This window comes from Trachypithecus francoisi, unplaced genomic scaffold (genome assembly GCF_009764315.1).
Source record: "Trachypithecus francoisi isolate TF-2019V2 unplaced genomic scaffold, Tfra_2.0 Lachesis_group0, whole genome shotgun sequence".
NCBI lineage: Eukaryota > Metazoa > Chordata > Mammalia > Primates > Cercopithecidae > Trachypithecus > Trachypithecus francoisi.
The window spans coordinates 53260350-53274168 of record NW_022681453.1 but is presented as its reverse complement, the minus strand read 5'-3'; the positions used below and the strand labels follow the sequence as shown (position 1 = coordinate 53274168).

Sequence of the window (13819 nt, the reverse complement as noted above, 5' to 3'; positions counted from 1 at the left end):
ACACAAATTAAGAAGAAATATTTATTTAGAAACCACTCCAAAATGGCACCTCTTTTTAGAGTTTAAGAGTCCAAGCTTAGTAAAATGTTAAGCAAATCATCTATAAGGTAAATATGGTCTAATAGAAAGGAGACACATAACAAAATAATAAGAATTGATTCTATGATTAAAGAGATGGAGGAAAACATGATATGTCAGTTGCAGGAAAAAGATTCCTGTTATTTTCTTCCCATTGTGGTTATCAGAAAGATCCTTAAAATTATTACTTGGGTTTTTTAACTGATTCAAAAATTAAAACTCTAATGGAACTTATAGTCCTGTCCAAGCACAAATATCTAGATAAAAAACAAATATCTGCCAAAAAACAAAAACCAAATCAAACAAAAAAAGAAAGTCTTTATGATCCAGTTTCCAGATGCCAATACCCATAAATGGGTAGGAGGTTATGAATTGCTAATTCCCATCTCCCCATCAATAAAAAGCAAACCAGCTCAGCAGTGAAAATTCTCAGAAAAGCAAGGTTTCTTCTTAGTCCTGAAGCAGCCATCGCCTAAGTGCTGCTCCCTGCAGCCAGCAGCATTTAATGGACGCTGCACTGCTGTCCTTCCCTGGAGACAGCAGCCAGCACTACTCAAGCTTCTCACGTAGCAACCAGAGCTCCAGAGCCAGCAGCTGCTGCTGCCTTGTATACTCACCCCTGTGATCCAACCCAAAGGAACAACCTTCTCTTTACCCCACCCCCACTCCTTACACACACTTTTTTTTTTTTTTTTTGAACCAGTGCTCCATGCCAGAAGGGCTGGAATTATGCTTTTAGAAAGAAACAATCCTAAGGTCACCCTTTTAAACCAAAGCCTTTTATTAGAAAAATCAACATTTACCAAATTCTAAATATCCATTTTAATTAAGCCAGCAGTTTAGAAGTGAAGATTAAGCTTTGGTCTTTTGCAAGCCAATTTCCCAAGCACTCTACAGTCTAATTTAAATTTGCAGCTAGAAACAGAGCCTTGTGTCATGTCCTACCAAAGGGCATAATTCATTTTTCTACACATAATGCCCGTCTGAGTAAACCTTAAAGACTCTAATCCCATAACAGGCCAGAATTTTTGGCTACAGAAGAGAACTAATGATCCTGAGAAAACTGGAAGAAATCCAATAGAAAAAAAATGCCCTATGTTCTCCATGGAGTCCAGAAACCTCTGCTTATGTGAGTATTCTCTGCTTTAGTCCTAACTCAGATCCCACACATCTAAAATTACCATTTACAACTTTCTGTGACCTAAAAACAATAATAATAAAATTAACAACCAAAAAATAATTTCAAAGAGAGAGTACACACTCTCCTGAAAAGCTCAGCACACTCCACTCAGCTGGATCCTCCCCAATCACAAGTATAGCTATGTAACATCTGCCCAACAAAGAAATGTAAATATGACCTTGGTCACAAATATGTCATCTAAAAACAACTTGTTTAGTCAAGTGATGAAGGGAATTAGCAGAGAACTTGGGGATTCGTTCAGTACCTATGTGCACGAAGGAAACTGGAGAAATGAACTTAAATATAGACAAAGCCCAGTGGAACCCAGAGGTCTGGGAAAGAAATGAGTTACTGGTGAATACATTGCACAAGTAACATGAGAAAGCAGAAAATGCAGGTCATACACGCACCCCTGACCCAGACGAGAAGAGCTGGCTGCAGCATCCGTATCCAAGAGAAAGACCACTGACGCCCAATAAGTGAGACATGCAAGGGCTCTATAGAATCAATTAGCATAGAAGGGGCTTTCCCAACAGTTAAACTTTCCCTCTCACGCGATTTACCTACTTGAACCAGAGCTCTTTCCTACCCTCCTCTTTACATTCCCGACTTACAAGCAGAGGAAAACAGAATTCATAAAGGGTAAAATTTTCTGCCTTTGAAGATATTCTCACAAGATCGCTCTCCACGCCCAAGGCAAGTAAAACGACACAATCTGGCTCAACTCCAGGCTCGAACCCTACACATTCAATGAGGCTATCTCAGACACGCTGGGGCACACGCCACGGGGAGCCAGAGAACGTGTGGTGGGGGTGGCGAAGGTAATGCCTTTCGGAAGCAGCCATCTGAGGTGGGAAGCCAGAAAACGAGAGGGAAGGCGTCCAGGAAGATTACGGAGGGGAGATTGCGGCCCCCAGAGCGATCAGAGTTGTCTGTCACAAGGCCGCGAGAAGGGGGGTAGGGAGTGGGGGATCCGGGAGAGAAAAAAAGTATGCCTGTGTATTTCGAGCGGAGGGCAGCGAGAGGCCTCTCCTCAAGGCAAAGGTAAACGTAGAGTAGGCAGTTCCCAGGAAAGGGGGTGAAGAGGCGTGGGGGGAGGGGAAGCGTCCTGACCCAGGAAAGACATTAAAAGGGGAGTTGGGTCGCCTAGGTTAGACGGGGCCTCTCTCCCTGGGAAAATGGGGTGCTGCAACGGTGTGTGCGAGGCGGCGAGGGGGATGAGAAGGGGCAGCATCCTCCTGCTAAGAGCTTGGGGAGGGCCAGGCCCACGACCCAAGGAGAGCGAGCGCGGGGAGACGGAGGAGGTGACCCTTCCCACCCCTGGGGCCCGATCGTGAGGTTCGGTCTCTTTTCTGTCGGACCCTTACCTTGTCCCAGGCGCTGCCAGGGCCTAGGCCCGGGCTGCGGCGCACGGCACTCCCGGGAGGCGGCAGGACTCGAGTTAGGCCCAACGCGGCGCCACGGCGTTTCCTGGCCGGGAATGGCCCGTACCCGTGAGGTGGGGGTGGGGGGCAGAAAGGCGGAGCGAGCCAAAGGCGGGGAGGGGGGAGGGCCAGGGAAAGAGGGGGGCCGGCACTACTGTGTTGGCGGACTGGCGGGACTGGGGCTGCGTGAGTCTCTGAGCGCAGGCGGGCGGCGGCCGCCCCTCCCCCGGCAGCGGCGGCGGCGGCGGCAGCTCACTCAGCCCGCTGCCCGAGCGGAAACGCCACTGACCGCACGGGGATTCCCAGCGCCGGCGCCAGGGGCACCCGGGACACGCCCCCTCCCGCCGCGCCATTGGCCTCTCCGCCCACCGCCCCGCACCCATTGGCCCACTCGCCGCCAATCAGCGGAAGCCGCTGGGGCCGCCTAGAGAAGAGGCTGTGCTCTGGGGCTCCGGCTCCTCAGAGAGCCTCGGCTAGGTAGGGGAGCGGAACTCTGGTGGAAAGGGAGGTGCGGTGTACTGGGGGGGATGGGTGGCTGGGGTGACCGTCTGGTGGCTTGCGGGGGTTGCCTTTCCCGTGGGAAGTCGGGAACATAATGTTTGTTACCTCGGGAGGGAAAGGGATGGTTGGATGCAGGCGGGAGGGAGGCCCGCCCTGCGGCAACCGGAGGGGGAGGGAGAAGGGAGCGGAAAATGCTCGAAACCGGACGGAGCCATTGCTCTCGCAGAGGGAGGAGCGCTTCCGGCTTGCCGCTTGTCGCTGATTGGCCATTTCTCCTCCCGCCGTGTGTGAAAACACAAATGGCGTATTCTGGTTGGAGTAAAGTGCCTGTCAGTTACAGAGTCGGGAGTGCGCAGCCGCCTAGTGACGCTCGCGATGCCCCCTGGGTGGGGCGGGTAGGTAGGTGGGGTGGGGTGATGCTGGGTGTGCGGGCGCGGCCGGCCTCCCGCGGCTTGAGGGGAGGGTCAGTGAAACTGGGCTCTGGCGCGGGCGTCCTTCCACCCTCCCCTTCCTTCGGGGGAGTCGGTTTACCCGCCGCCTGCTTGCCTTCGACACTTGATTGGCTGCCGATGCTGTGGGAGCGGGCCTTTGCTACTGGCTCGAGTCTCGCATGAGCGAAACCACTGCGCGGGGCGCAGGGGTGGCGGGGAGGCGGGCGTTGGTAAGGTCCTCCCTGAGGCCCAGCGCCGCAGTGTCTGGCCCCGCGCCCCTGCGCAACGTGGCAGGAAGCGCGCGCTGGAAGCGGGGGCGGGCTGCCGGCCGAGACTTCTGGATTGCGACGGTGGCGGCTCCGCCCCGGGTTCCCACCGCCTGAAGGGCAAGACAAGCCCGACATGCTACAGGCACTCTTGGGGGTTGGGGAGGAGCGGGGGTCGGTCCGGCTGGTTTGTGGGTGGGAGGCGCATGTTCTCCAAAAACCGGCGCGAGCTGCAATCCTGAGGGAGCTGCGGTGGAGGAGGCGGAGAAAAGGCCGCACCCTTCTGGGCAGGGGGAGGGGAGTGCCGCAATACCTTTATGGGAGTTCTCTGCTGCCTCCCGTCTTGTAAGGACCGCCCTGGGCCTGGAAGAAGCCCTCCCTCCTGTCCTCGCCCGCGTGATCTCGTCATCGCCTCCATGTCGAGTCGCTTCTCGATTATGGGCGGGATTCTTTTGCCTAGGCTTAAGGGGCTAACTTGGTGCCTGGGCGTTGCCCTGCAGGGGAGTGAGCAGGTGTGAGATTTGAGGGGCGAGTCGGATTGGTTATCTTCCCACGGACTTGAGTTGGTGTCGAGGTTATTGTAATAAGGGTGGGGTAGGGAAATGGAGCCTAGTGATTCACCTGGGGCTGATTTTATGCAACTAGACTGCAGATTATCACTACTTATGATCATTTTTGGAGTATTTTTCTAGAGATAGACGTAAAGCTTGATCACCTGAGTTTTACACCATTTGGGACCCTTGCTGCACTCCCAAAGTGTAGCATCAGATTAAATCTTAATAGAAAAATTTTAGCCTTTGAGAAACCAGTGCTTCCCTGCCTCCACCTCTCCCCCCAGTCTCTCTCCCCCTTTGCATCCCTACCAGGCATCTTAGCAACTCTCACTCATACCTGATCCTATTTTCCATTTGTTGTACTTGCTCATCCAGTATTCAGACATAGGTAGCACTAGCTTTCTCCCTCTCTTGATCTTGGGTAGCCTGGTGACTCACGAAACCAGACAGATTGGTTCCACCACAAATTAAGGCTTGAGCTGGGGCTTTACTCTTACCCAGCAGTGCTTTTATTCCTCCCTAGTTCTCGTTCTTTAAGTGTTTACCTGGATTTTCATTTTATCCTTTTTCCTTAGCTGGGATTCTATCCCTGACCCTCTTCACAGTCCAGGTGATCTTGACTACTTCTTTACAGAGAATTGGACCTGAGGTTAGGCAACATCTCCCTTTCTCTTCCTCTAAATACCTTTGGAGGCATCCCTTCATTTCTGTTCTCAACAGTTAGTAACTGAGCTCAGGTGCCTGTGTGATAGCTTCCAAATTGCTGTCTCTGTCTTTAGTGTTATCTTCTGATCCATCTTACATCTTGTTAGAATGATTGTCCTAAAGGAAGATAGAGCATGAAAATGACAGATGAAACTCCATTACTGGCTTGTACTGTTTACAGCAAGTTGTCTAACCCGCGGGGTGCATGGGACCCAGGACAGCTTTGAATGCAGCCCAAGACAAATTTGTAAACTTTCTTAAAATGTTAGATTTGTTTGCGGGGTGTTTTTGTTTTGTTTTTTGGTGGTGGTGTTTTTTTTTTTTTCTTTTTTTCTCATCAGCTATCCTTTGTGTGGCCCAGGGAAGCCAAAAGATTGGACACCCCTGGTTTACAGGATGAATTCTGTTCTCATGAGTGTGATGCATAAGTCCCCGGATAGACTTACCTCAATTTAACAGCTTTTTCATTTTTCACTATTTTCCACATATTACACGCACAAACATGACCTCTCTCCTGAAGTCACATGGAATGAATTGCAGTTACCCAAATCATAGACATTGTCATATATCTTTGTGGGGTGGTTCTTTCTGGAATGCTACCCTTGCTGCTTTTAATCCTGCAGATTCAAATGTCATCTCCCCTTTGGTCATGCCTTCCGTGGTCTCTTGTTCTATGAGCCAAACTCCCCTATTAAAAAAGCCGTTTTCTCCCGACTCCTGAGCAGTTTGTACTGCGTGGCTCATAGTACTTCTCGGGTTGTTGTCATTGCTGATTTAAACTGTCTTAACTATTCTGAGCTTTTTGAAGGAACAGTGTCTTGTGTCTTGTACTCCTGAGCTCCTAGTATACTCTGATGTCTAGCCAACCCTAAGTAAGTGAGCGACATGTAAATGTATTTATGGTTTGACATTTTATTCATCTTGAGCATTGGAAAAGTGGCTGGCATGACTGAAGAACTGAATTTTATCTAATTTAAATTGCAGCTGTGGACAGTGTAGCTGTAGCCCCAGACTTATTCTGTGGATTACAGAATACATGGACATTGATTGTTTCTTTATACTGAGCAATAAGGAAATAAAAGCTGAAGCTCTCTGGCCCATTAAATTTTATTTAACTGCTTGTTTTATTTTATTTTTTATATATTTAGCAGAAAGCTAAGTCTAACAAACCATTTTTAAAGATGTGCCTGCCTTGGGACAACAGTGAAAGCAAGTGTTAAAGAGTTTGGATTTCAAAAAAAATGCATAATGAATTTTAGGGAGGTGAGATTCCATTAAACTGTTACAGGAGCTACATAGTTAAATATATCAGAACTTAAATGAAGAATAGGTCTGTATGATATAAATGCGCCCAGCCTGAATTTCTGTCCAGTTTTTACTTCTTGGAAACACTTGATTGGAGGAGCTCTAAGCATCATATCTTGAGTTACAGAAAACAATCACAAAGTAAATTTTATCTGAGGAATTATAATACCAACATTTTAACACCAAATGCTTTTTATATGCTAATATAGCGTCTTATACATTTTAATTATCTTTTTTTTTTTTTGAGACGGAGTCAGTGCCACCCAGTCTGGATTGCAGTGGTATAATCATGGTTTACGCAGCCTTGACTTCCTGGGCTCAAGTGATCCTCCTGCCTCAGCCTCCTGAGTAGCTGGGACTACAGGCACATGCTTCCATGCCCAGCTATTTTTTTTTTTTTTTTTTTGTTTGTAGAGATGGAGTTTTGCTGTGCTGTGCAGGTTAGAACTCCTGGGCTCAAGTGATCTTCCTGCCTAAGCTTCCCAAAGTCCTGGGATTACAGGCGGGAGCCACCGCCCTGGGCCATTAAATATACTTTTAAAAATACATTTAAAAAATACGTTTTAAAGTTTCTCTTTAGAAAATAAGACCCTTAGGTCAGCGGTCTTCAAACCTCCTGTATGCTGAGAGTTCTCTTAATGCAGATTCTCAGACCACCCAAAAATTGTGAATTCTTTTGGGGAAGGTGGAACCCCATAGAGCAGGCAGTATAATTCAGTATCTTTTCAAGTTCATTTGCTGACTCCGATACGCCTATTTACCTGCCAAAAATGATCACAATTTCAGAGAAACTCTTCTCAATTGTACAGTATGTGTCCCTCAATTTTTCCTCAAATGAACTTTTTTCCTCCTAAAAAACAACAATGGGAATTTTGAGAGGCAAAGAGGAATGGTAATATTTTTGGAAACTTGCAGGTCAGGTTTTCCTTTTAAAAGGAATGTTGAAATACATTTTTTTGAACAAGAGAAGTTCACTTTATTTGTGTTTCTCCTGCTTAATTGCAATCCTTAAGGAGAGTGATTTGTTTTTCAGTGCCTAAGCACAGAGCTGGGAGCTCAGTAAATGTTAGTTTTGTTGGTTTATATGTGAAATTGATTCTCCAGTAATAGTTAAGCTCACAAAACATAAAAACAAGGCTACTTTTTGGGACAGACTTCAGGGTCACATTTCATCTATGTCTCCTAATATTCTATTCATAGAGGAAACTGATGCCTCGTGGTCTCTGAATACATCTATCCCACCATTCAGTTCTTCTTTGGGTTTCCTGTACTAACCACTGCAGTTATCCTTATCCTGTGCTTTACTTCCTTGGGCTTTTTGTTTAAATTAACCAGCTACCTATCTCCTTTTCAAGTAGTTATATACTACGTCTTACCCTTGTAAGACAAATTTATTAAGTATATTATACACTTGTACTTGCATGAGAAAGCTGGTGAAAGTTTTGTGAGGGCTAGTGTGTGTGTGTTAGATTTGCAAAATTTAAACTAGATAGGTTACTTCCATATATTTTTTGTGAATGGAGGTTTGGCATAATTATATAATTCTGGTTTGCAACACTCTAGTTTGACTATTAGGTTAATTGTAGAGCACCTTGTTAGGTCACAAATACAGAAGTCTGGTACTGGACTTGCAGGTTGCTTTCTTAGTGGCATATTAGTTTATATTAGAGGACATCTCAAGAAGACTTCTTATCCATGACTCACTCTTCTTGAGATTGGATAATATATTGGATTATTAGAGAAGTGTTAGTATTGAATCAAATAGTTTCATTTTATCTAGATCAGGGTTAAACCCGATGAATTGTTTCTGCTTCTGTTATGCTGTGTATCTTCTTGGTGACAAAGACTTTCTGCCTCTGATTTTTATCTTAGTCATGGTTACATTTAGTAATCCTGCTTTCCAGCTTTTTTCCTAGAGATCAGTCATCAGTGACCTTTTTTTTGTCCTGATACTTTGTCACCTTTTGTTTTCTAGTTTTGGGTTTTTTTTTTTTCTTTTTTAAACGTATGTAAAATTGACTTTTCCTGCTGACAACAGTAACATAGTTTCAGATCATGTTTATAGAATGGTTATTTTATCACCTAACTAATCTCATCTCTAGTGTATGGATTCTGGTAAACTCAGTCAACAGTCTTCATAGCCTTTTCTATTTTTACTGACCTTGATTTAAAAATCTAATCTCAGACCTTCAGGTACTGCTTACAAATAATGTAATAATGAGGTACTACTTATAACAAATAATGGTAACATACTGTAGTGCATACTATAAGCAAAAGCTAATGGAGACATCGGTAGAAGAAATGAACTAATAGTTATTGAATGCCTTTTGTGTACTGCAGATGTGGAAATAGCAAGAGAACTAGAATTGGAAGTAGAGTGTTGAAGATGTGACTGAATTGCTGCAATCTCACGATCAAATTTGAATGGATAAGGAGTTGCTTCTTAGGGATGAGCAAAGAAAGTGGTTTTTTTGAGATGGAATCTACTGGTGAAGTTGCTGTGAACATTGTCAAAATGACCATAAAGGATTTAGGTATTACAGAAACCTAGTTGATAAAGCAGTGCCGGGGTGTCAGAGTTGACTTCAGTTTTGAAATAAGTTCTACTGGCTGGGTGTGGTTGCTCACTCTTGCAATCCCAGCTGTTTAGGAGGCCAAGGCTGGTAGATCACTTGAGGTCAGGAGTTAAAGACCAGCCTAGCCAACATGGTGAAACCCTATCTCTACCAAAATTAGCCAGGTGTGGTGGTGCACACCTGTAGTCCCAGCTACTTGGGAGGCTGAGGCAGGAGAATCTCTTGAACCAGGGAGGAGGAGGAGGAGGTTGCAGTGAGCCAAGATGGCACAACTGCACTCCAGCCTGGGCAACAAAGTGAGATTGTCTTTTTTTTTTTTTTAAAAGAGGGAGGCCGGGCGCAGTGGCTCATGCCTGTAATCTCAGCACTTTGGGAGGCCAAGACGGGTGGATCATGAGGTCAGGAGATCGAGACCACCCTGGCTAACACGGTGAAACCCCGTCTCTACTAAAAATACAAAAAATTAGCTGGGCGTGGTGGCACATGCCTGTAATCCCAGCTACTCGGGAGGCTGAGGCAGGAGAATGGTGTGAACCCAGGAGGTGGAGCTTGTAGTGAGCTGACTGCACTCCAGCCTGGGCGACAGAGCGAGACTCAGTCTCAAAAAAAAAAAAAAAAAAAGGAAAAGGAAAAAAAAGTTAATACTGTGGGTAAAATGCTGTCATGCTATCAAACAGCATCACATGCTACAGAGAAGTCTTGTGAAAGGAAGTCAGTGTGGCAGACTTCATTGTCTTTTAAGAAATTGCCACAGCTATCCCAATTTTCAACCACCACCACCACCCTGATGAGTCAGTAGCCATCATTAACATCGATGCAAGACCCTCCACCAGCAAAAAGATTGTTAGCATTTTTTTGGCAGTGACGTATATCAATTACACATAATGCTATTGTACACTTTTAATAGACTATGGTATAGTATAACCATAACTAACTATATGCACTGGGAAAACAACAAATTCATGAGATTCGCTTTATTGCAGTGCTCTGGAATTGAGCCTGCAGTGCTTCTGAGGTATACCTGTGTATTTAGTATGTTCCTTATATATATAAAACCCCATTTTACAGAGTAGAAAACTAAGGCTTAGAGTTTGAGCAATTTTTCCATAGATACACCAATAAATTGAGGGCTATAGAGACCACTTAATTGGTTCTCTTAACAGTAGTCTAGACATGAGGTAATGAGATTTGGCTTTGGAGTGACAATGGTAAGGAAGTTAAAGGATTCAGGAACTAAATTATCAGTTATTGAGAAGAGAGAATGGTCTCAAAACATCACTTCTCAAGGAAGCCTTCTTGATACCCTCACCCCTACTACACTATCCTCCATCTGAATGTTTCAAGAACTCTTCTCACAATTGTAAATAATAATTGTATAATTTTGTTTTTTTCCTACTTTAGGTTGCTCCTTGTGGGCAGGACAGTTCTTATGGCTTTATCCGTTGCCTAAGCACAGAGAGGTCTGCGAGATCAAAACTATTGTCATGATAGCAAGATGCCTGCCTTTTTCGTTTATTCTGACAGTGTACAGAGGCTGCATGATGTGTGATGACATCCTCATTGATGTTAATGAATGGTGCTGTACTTGAAATTTCTAAGGTGTTGTTAGGTTTAGGTATGCATACTTGTTTTTAGAAATTATTTTTTTCCCCTTTTCCCATTTTTAGAAACCAACTCAATTTTTAGGTTATGCCTTCAGTAATCTTTGCAACCTCAATATTGTACAGTTATTTTAAAATACTGTAGTTTTCTGTGTGCCTAAGCATAAACATAAGTACATTTTGTTGTTTTGTTTGCAATAGTGGTTTAAATATTTTCCCAGAATATCCAAATTTAAAAATTTTACAACTTTAGAATAACTTTATTCTAAAATACTCATTTAAGAATGGATCAATGGCTTAAAAAGACTGCTTCTCATTTACTTACCGGCTATACCATCTGTATACTAATAAAAAACAAGATTGATTTGGAAGGACTGACTCAAACTAATGAAAATATGAAACCTGTCATTCTACTTTGGAGATACTTACCTTATCATGTCTGCAGTAGAATAATTTAGTTTTTGTCTTTTTTTGGAGATGAGGTCTTGCTGTGTTGCCCAGGCTGTTTGTTCACAGGTACCATCATAGTCTACAGCCTGAAACTCCTGGGTTCAAGCGATATTCCTGCCTCAGCCTCCTGAATAGCTGGAACTATAGGCATGTACCACCAAGCGTGGGCTTTAAAAAATTTTTTTTAAATAGTTTTTTTTGAGACAGGATCTTGCCATGTTGCTCAGGCTAGTCTTCAACTCCTAGCCCTGAGTGATCCTGCCTCCCAAAATGTTGAGTTGTTAAGCGTGAGCCGCCATACCCGACCAAAATTTTTTTTTTTCTTTGAGACAGAGTCTCTCTCTGTCACCCAGGCTGGAGTGCAGTGGCCGGATCTCAGCTCACTGCAAGCTCCGCCTCCCGGGTTTACGCCACTGTCCTGCCTCAGTCTCCCAAGTAGCTGGGACTACAGGCGCCCGCCACCTCGCCCGGCTAGTTTTTTGTGTTTTTTTTAGTAGAGACGGGGTTTCACTGCGTTAGTCAGGATGGTCTCGATCTGACCTCGTGATCCACCCGTAAGTGCTGGGATTACAGGCTTGAGCCACCGCGCCCGGCCCGGCCAAAAATTTTTTTAGAGATGGGAATGGAATGATTTTGAATAGTGTTGGTGCCACCTATGTTGTGGCATCATTTTGAAACTAATTCAGAGTTTTTTTTTTTTTTTTTTTGGTAAGGTATTTTTTAATGCAGGTATGCCACTACTGTAAAAACAAAAAAACAGGTTTTAAGGCTAGAAATGAAAACACTACTTAAGTATTTTAAAGGATAAGTTACTTTATTATACTCTAGAAACATACACAATAGCTGAGAAACTTTAAAAATCTCACATTGCTGAATATCTCTGCTGGCTGAAGTGTAAGTAAAAGATCACAGTAGTGCCACTGTTGAGTGGTACAGCAACTTGTCATTAAAGATGTGTGTGCAGACATGAATTCTGAGTTAATATCTCATCTAGAAATATACATTTGTCCCTTGCCTTGGGATTGGTTTCAGGACACCACTTCCCCACCCTTGGTGGCCGTTCACCGAGGACACCAAAACCCAAGGATGTTGAAGTCCCTTATATAAAATGGCGCTGTATCTGCATACAACTTACACACATCCTCCCATATACTTTAAATCATTTCCAGATTTTAGATACTTTTATACAATGTGAATGCTATGTAAATAGTTGTTACATTGTGTATTTATATTTGTACTATTGTATTAAATATTCTCAAATATTTCAAGTTTGGTTGAATCTGCAAATGCAGAACCTGAGGATATGGAGGGCTGACTGTGCTTATACCTTATAAATGGATGCGTGCGTGAATGTGTCTGGACTTGTTACTTGGCTTGTATTTGCCAGGCATCAGCATCAACTAATTAAAGATACTCTTACGTGAAAGCTTGGCAACAAACACGTGTCCTGAAATAATGCAAGTGTAGAATAACTTTTTAAAATCTCATGGTTTATCCTAAACTATATGTTGACATTTGTAAAAGTGGTGATAAGACAACAGTAGGTAAAAGTAAAACTTCAGGCACCTTGGCACAAACTGAGGCAGTGGCATCAAACTGTAAGTTCTTCACTGCCATGCATTTGTGGTGGGAACCCCCACAAAAGAAGAAAACCAGTTTCACTCAAGAATGTCCTTGTGAAAGCAGTGACATTTTGTTAAATCTAAACCCTTGAGTACATAACTTTTTGAAATGGTGGTTTCAAGAAAAAGCACTCACGCAAGCTGAATTACCTATTATTTCCTTGGAGCCTAACAACTGACAGCAGTTGTTTTCAATGATAAAATCCAAATGCTGAGTCAAAATCAGAATTTTGGGAAAACTTGTGTCTAATATCAGGAACTTGTTGACAGCTTCCCAAAACTTCATGAGACAGTGATACTGAGTATGATTTTTTTTTTTTTTGAGACAGAGTCTTGCTCTGTCACCCAGGCTGGAGCGCAGTGGCATGATCTTGGCTCACTGCAACCTCTGCCTCAGCCTCCTGCGTAACTGGGACTACAGGCACGTACCACCATGCCCGGCTACTAATTTTTGTATTTTTAGTAGAGATGGAGTTTCACCATGTTGGCCAGGGTGGTCTTGAACTTCTGACCTCAGGTGATCCACCTTGGCCTCCCAAAGTGCTGGAATTACAGGTTTAAGCTACCATGCCCAGCCAATGACATTTTAGGTAGTATACAGTAAAATGGGCCAATATTTGGGAGATTTACGTAACTCAGTGAACTATATTTTCCTAATGAATAATACATGAGATTATAGAAAACTGCAAGTAACATTGTAACCAATTGAATGCAAAAGAAACAAAAATCTAGTTGTATTCTATTTAAGTCAGACATTTAGGGAAACCGAATTGCCAAAATGTAAAACAACGCACCTATTTCAAAAAATATATAATAAAAATGTTTTAATGCATTTGTTGCTATAATATTTAAATATTTTACTAATATGGTAAAATACTAGTAAAGTGATTTGGGGCCCTCAATCTTTAAGAATGTGAAGGGATTCTCTGAGGCCACAAAGTTTAAGAAATTGCTACTCTAGCACAACACACAAAGTATAAATATTCACGTACCTGTTGAATGACTTCATGGGGTTAAAGTGAATCCCGGTATTAAACCTGTATGGCTGGGATAATGGGCATGCTATGACAGGAAGCAGATTTCCTTAACTTCACCACTGTAACTCATTAACAAACATGATGGCCTG

General features: G+C 43.7%; 3 protein-coding genes across 19 annotated transcripts in view; 2 read left to right on the top strand and 1 right to left on the bottom strand.

Annotated features, from left to right (window-relative positions):
- The window catches only part of SETD5 (SET domain containing 5), an 83313-nt gene extending 80345 nt beyond the window's left edge, over positions 1-2968 (bottom strand). For 13 of the 17 annotated variants that reach the window (XM_033210539.1, XM_033210536.1, XM_033210541.1 and 10 more), the window contains exon 1: positions 2626-2758. The gene's annotated coding sequence lies outside the window, so the exon portion shown is untranslated. Of the gene's footprint in view, positions 1-2625 lie in introns of all 17 variants that reach the window. The other 4 variants (XM_033210555.1, XM_033210554.1, XM_033210549.1 and 1 more) reach the window with 2 other exon arrangements.
- The window catches only part of LOC117083204 (WAS/WASL-interacting protein family member 1-like), a 22273-nt gene continuing 10878 nt past the window's right edge, over positions 2425-13819 (top strand). Inside the window, exon 1 of the mRNA XM_033210561.1 lies at positions 2425-3159. Coding sequence (XP_033066452.1) covers positions 2739-3110 — 372 coding nt within the window. The 5' untranslated portion in view covers positions 2425-2738 and the 3' untranslated portion in view covers positions 3111-3159. The remainder of the gene's footprint in view (positions 3160-13819) is intronic.
- Positions 3175-6788, top strand: LOC117083202. Its single transcript, XM_033210560.1, is given in 2 exon segments — positions 3175-3659; positions 3661-6788. Coding segments are annotated over 2 exon segments (747 nt in total). The 5' UTR covers positions 3175-3374; the 3' UTR covers positions 4123-6788.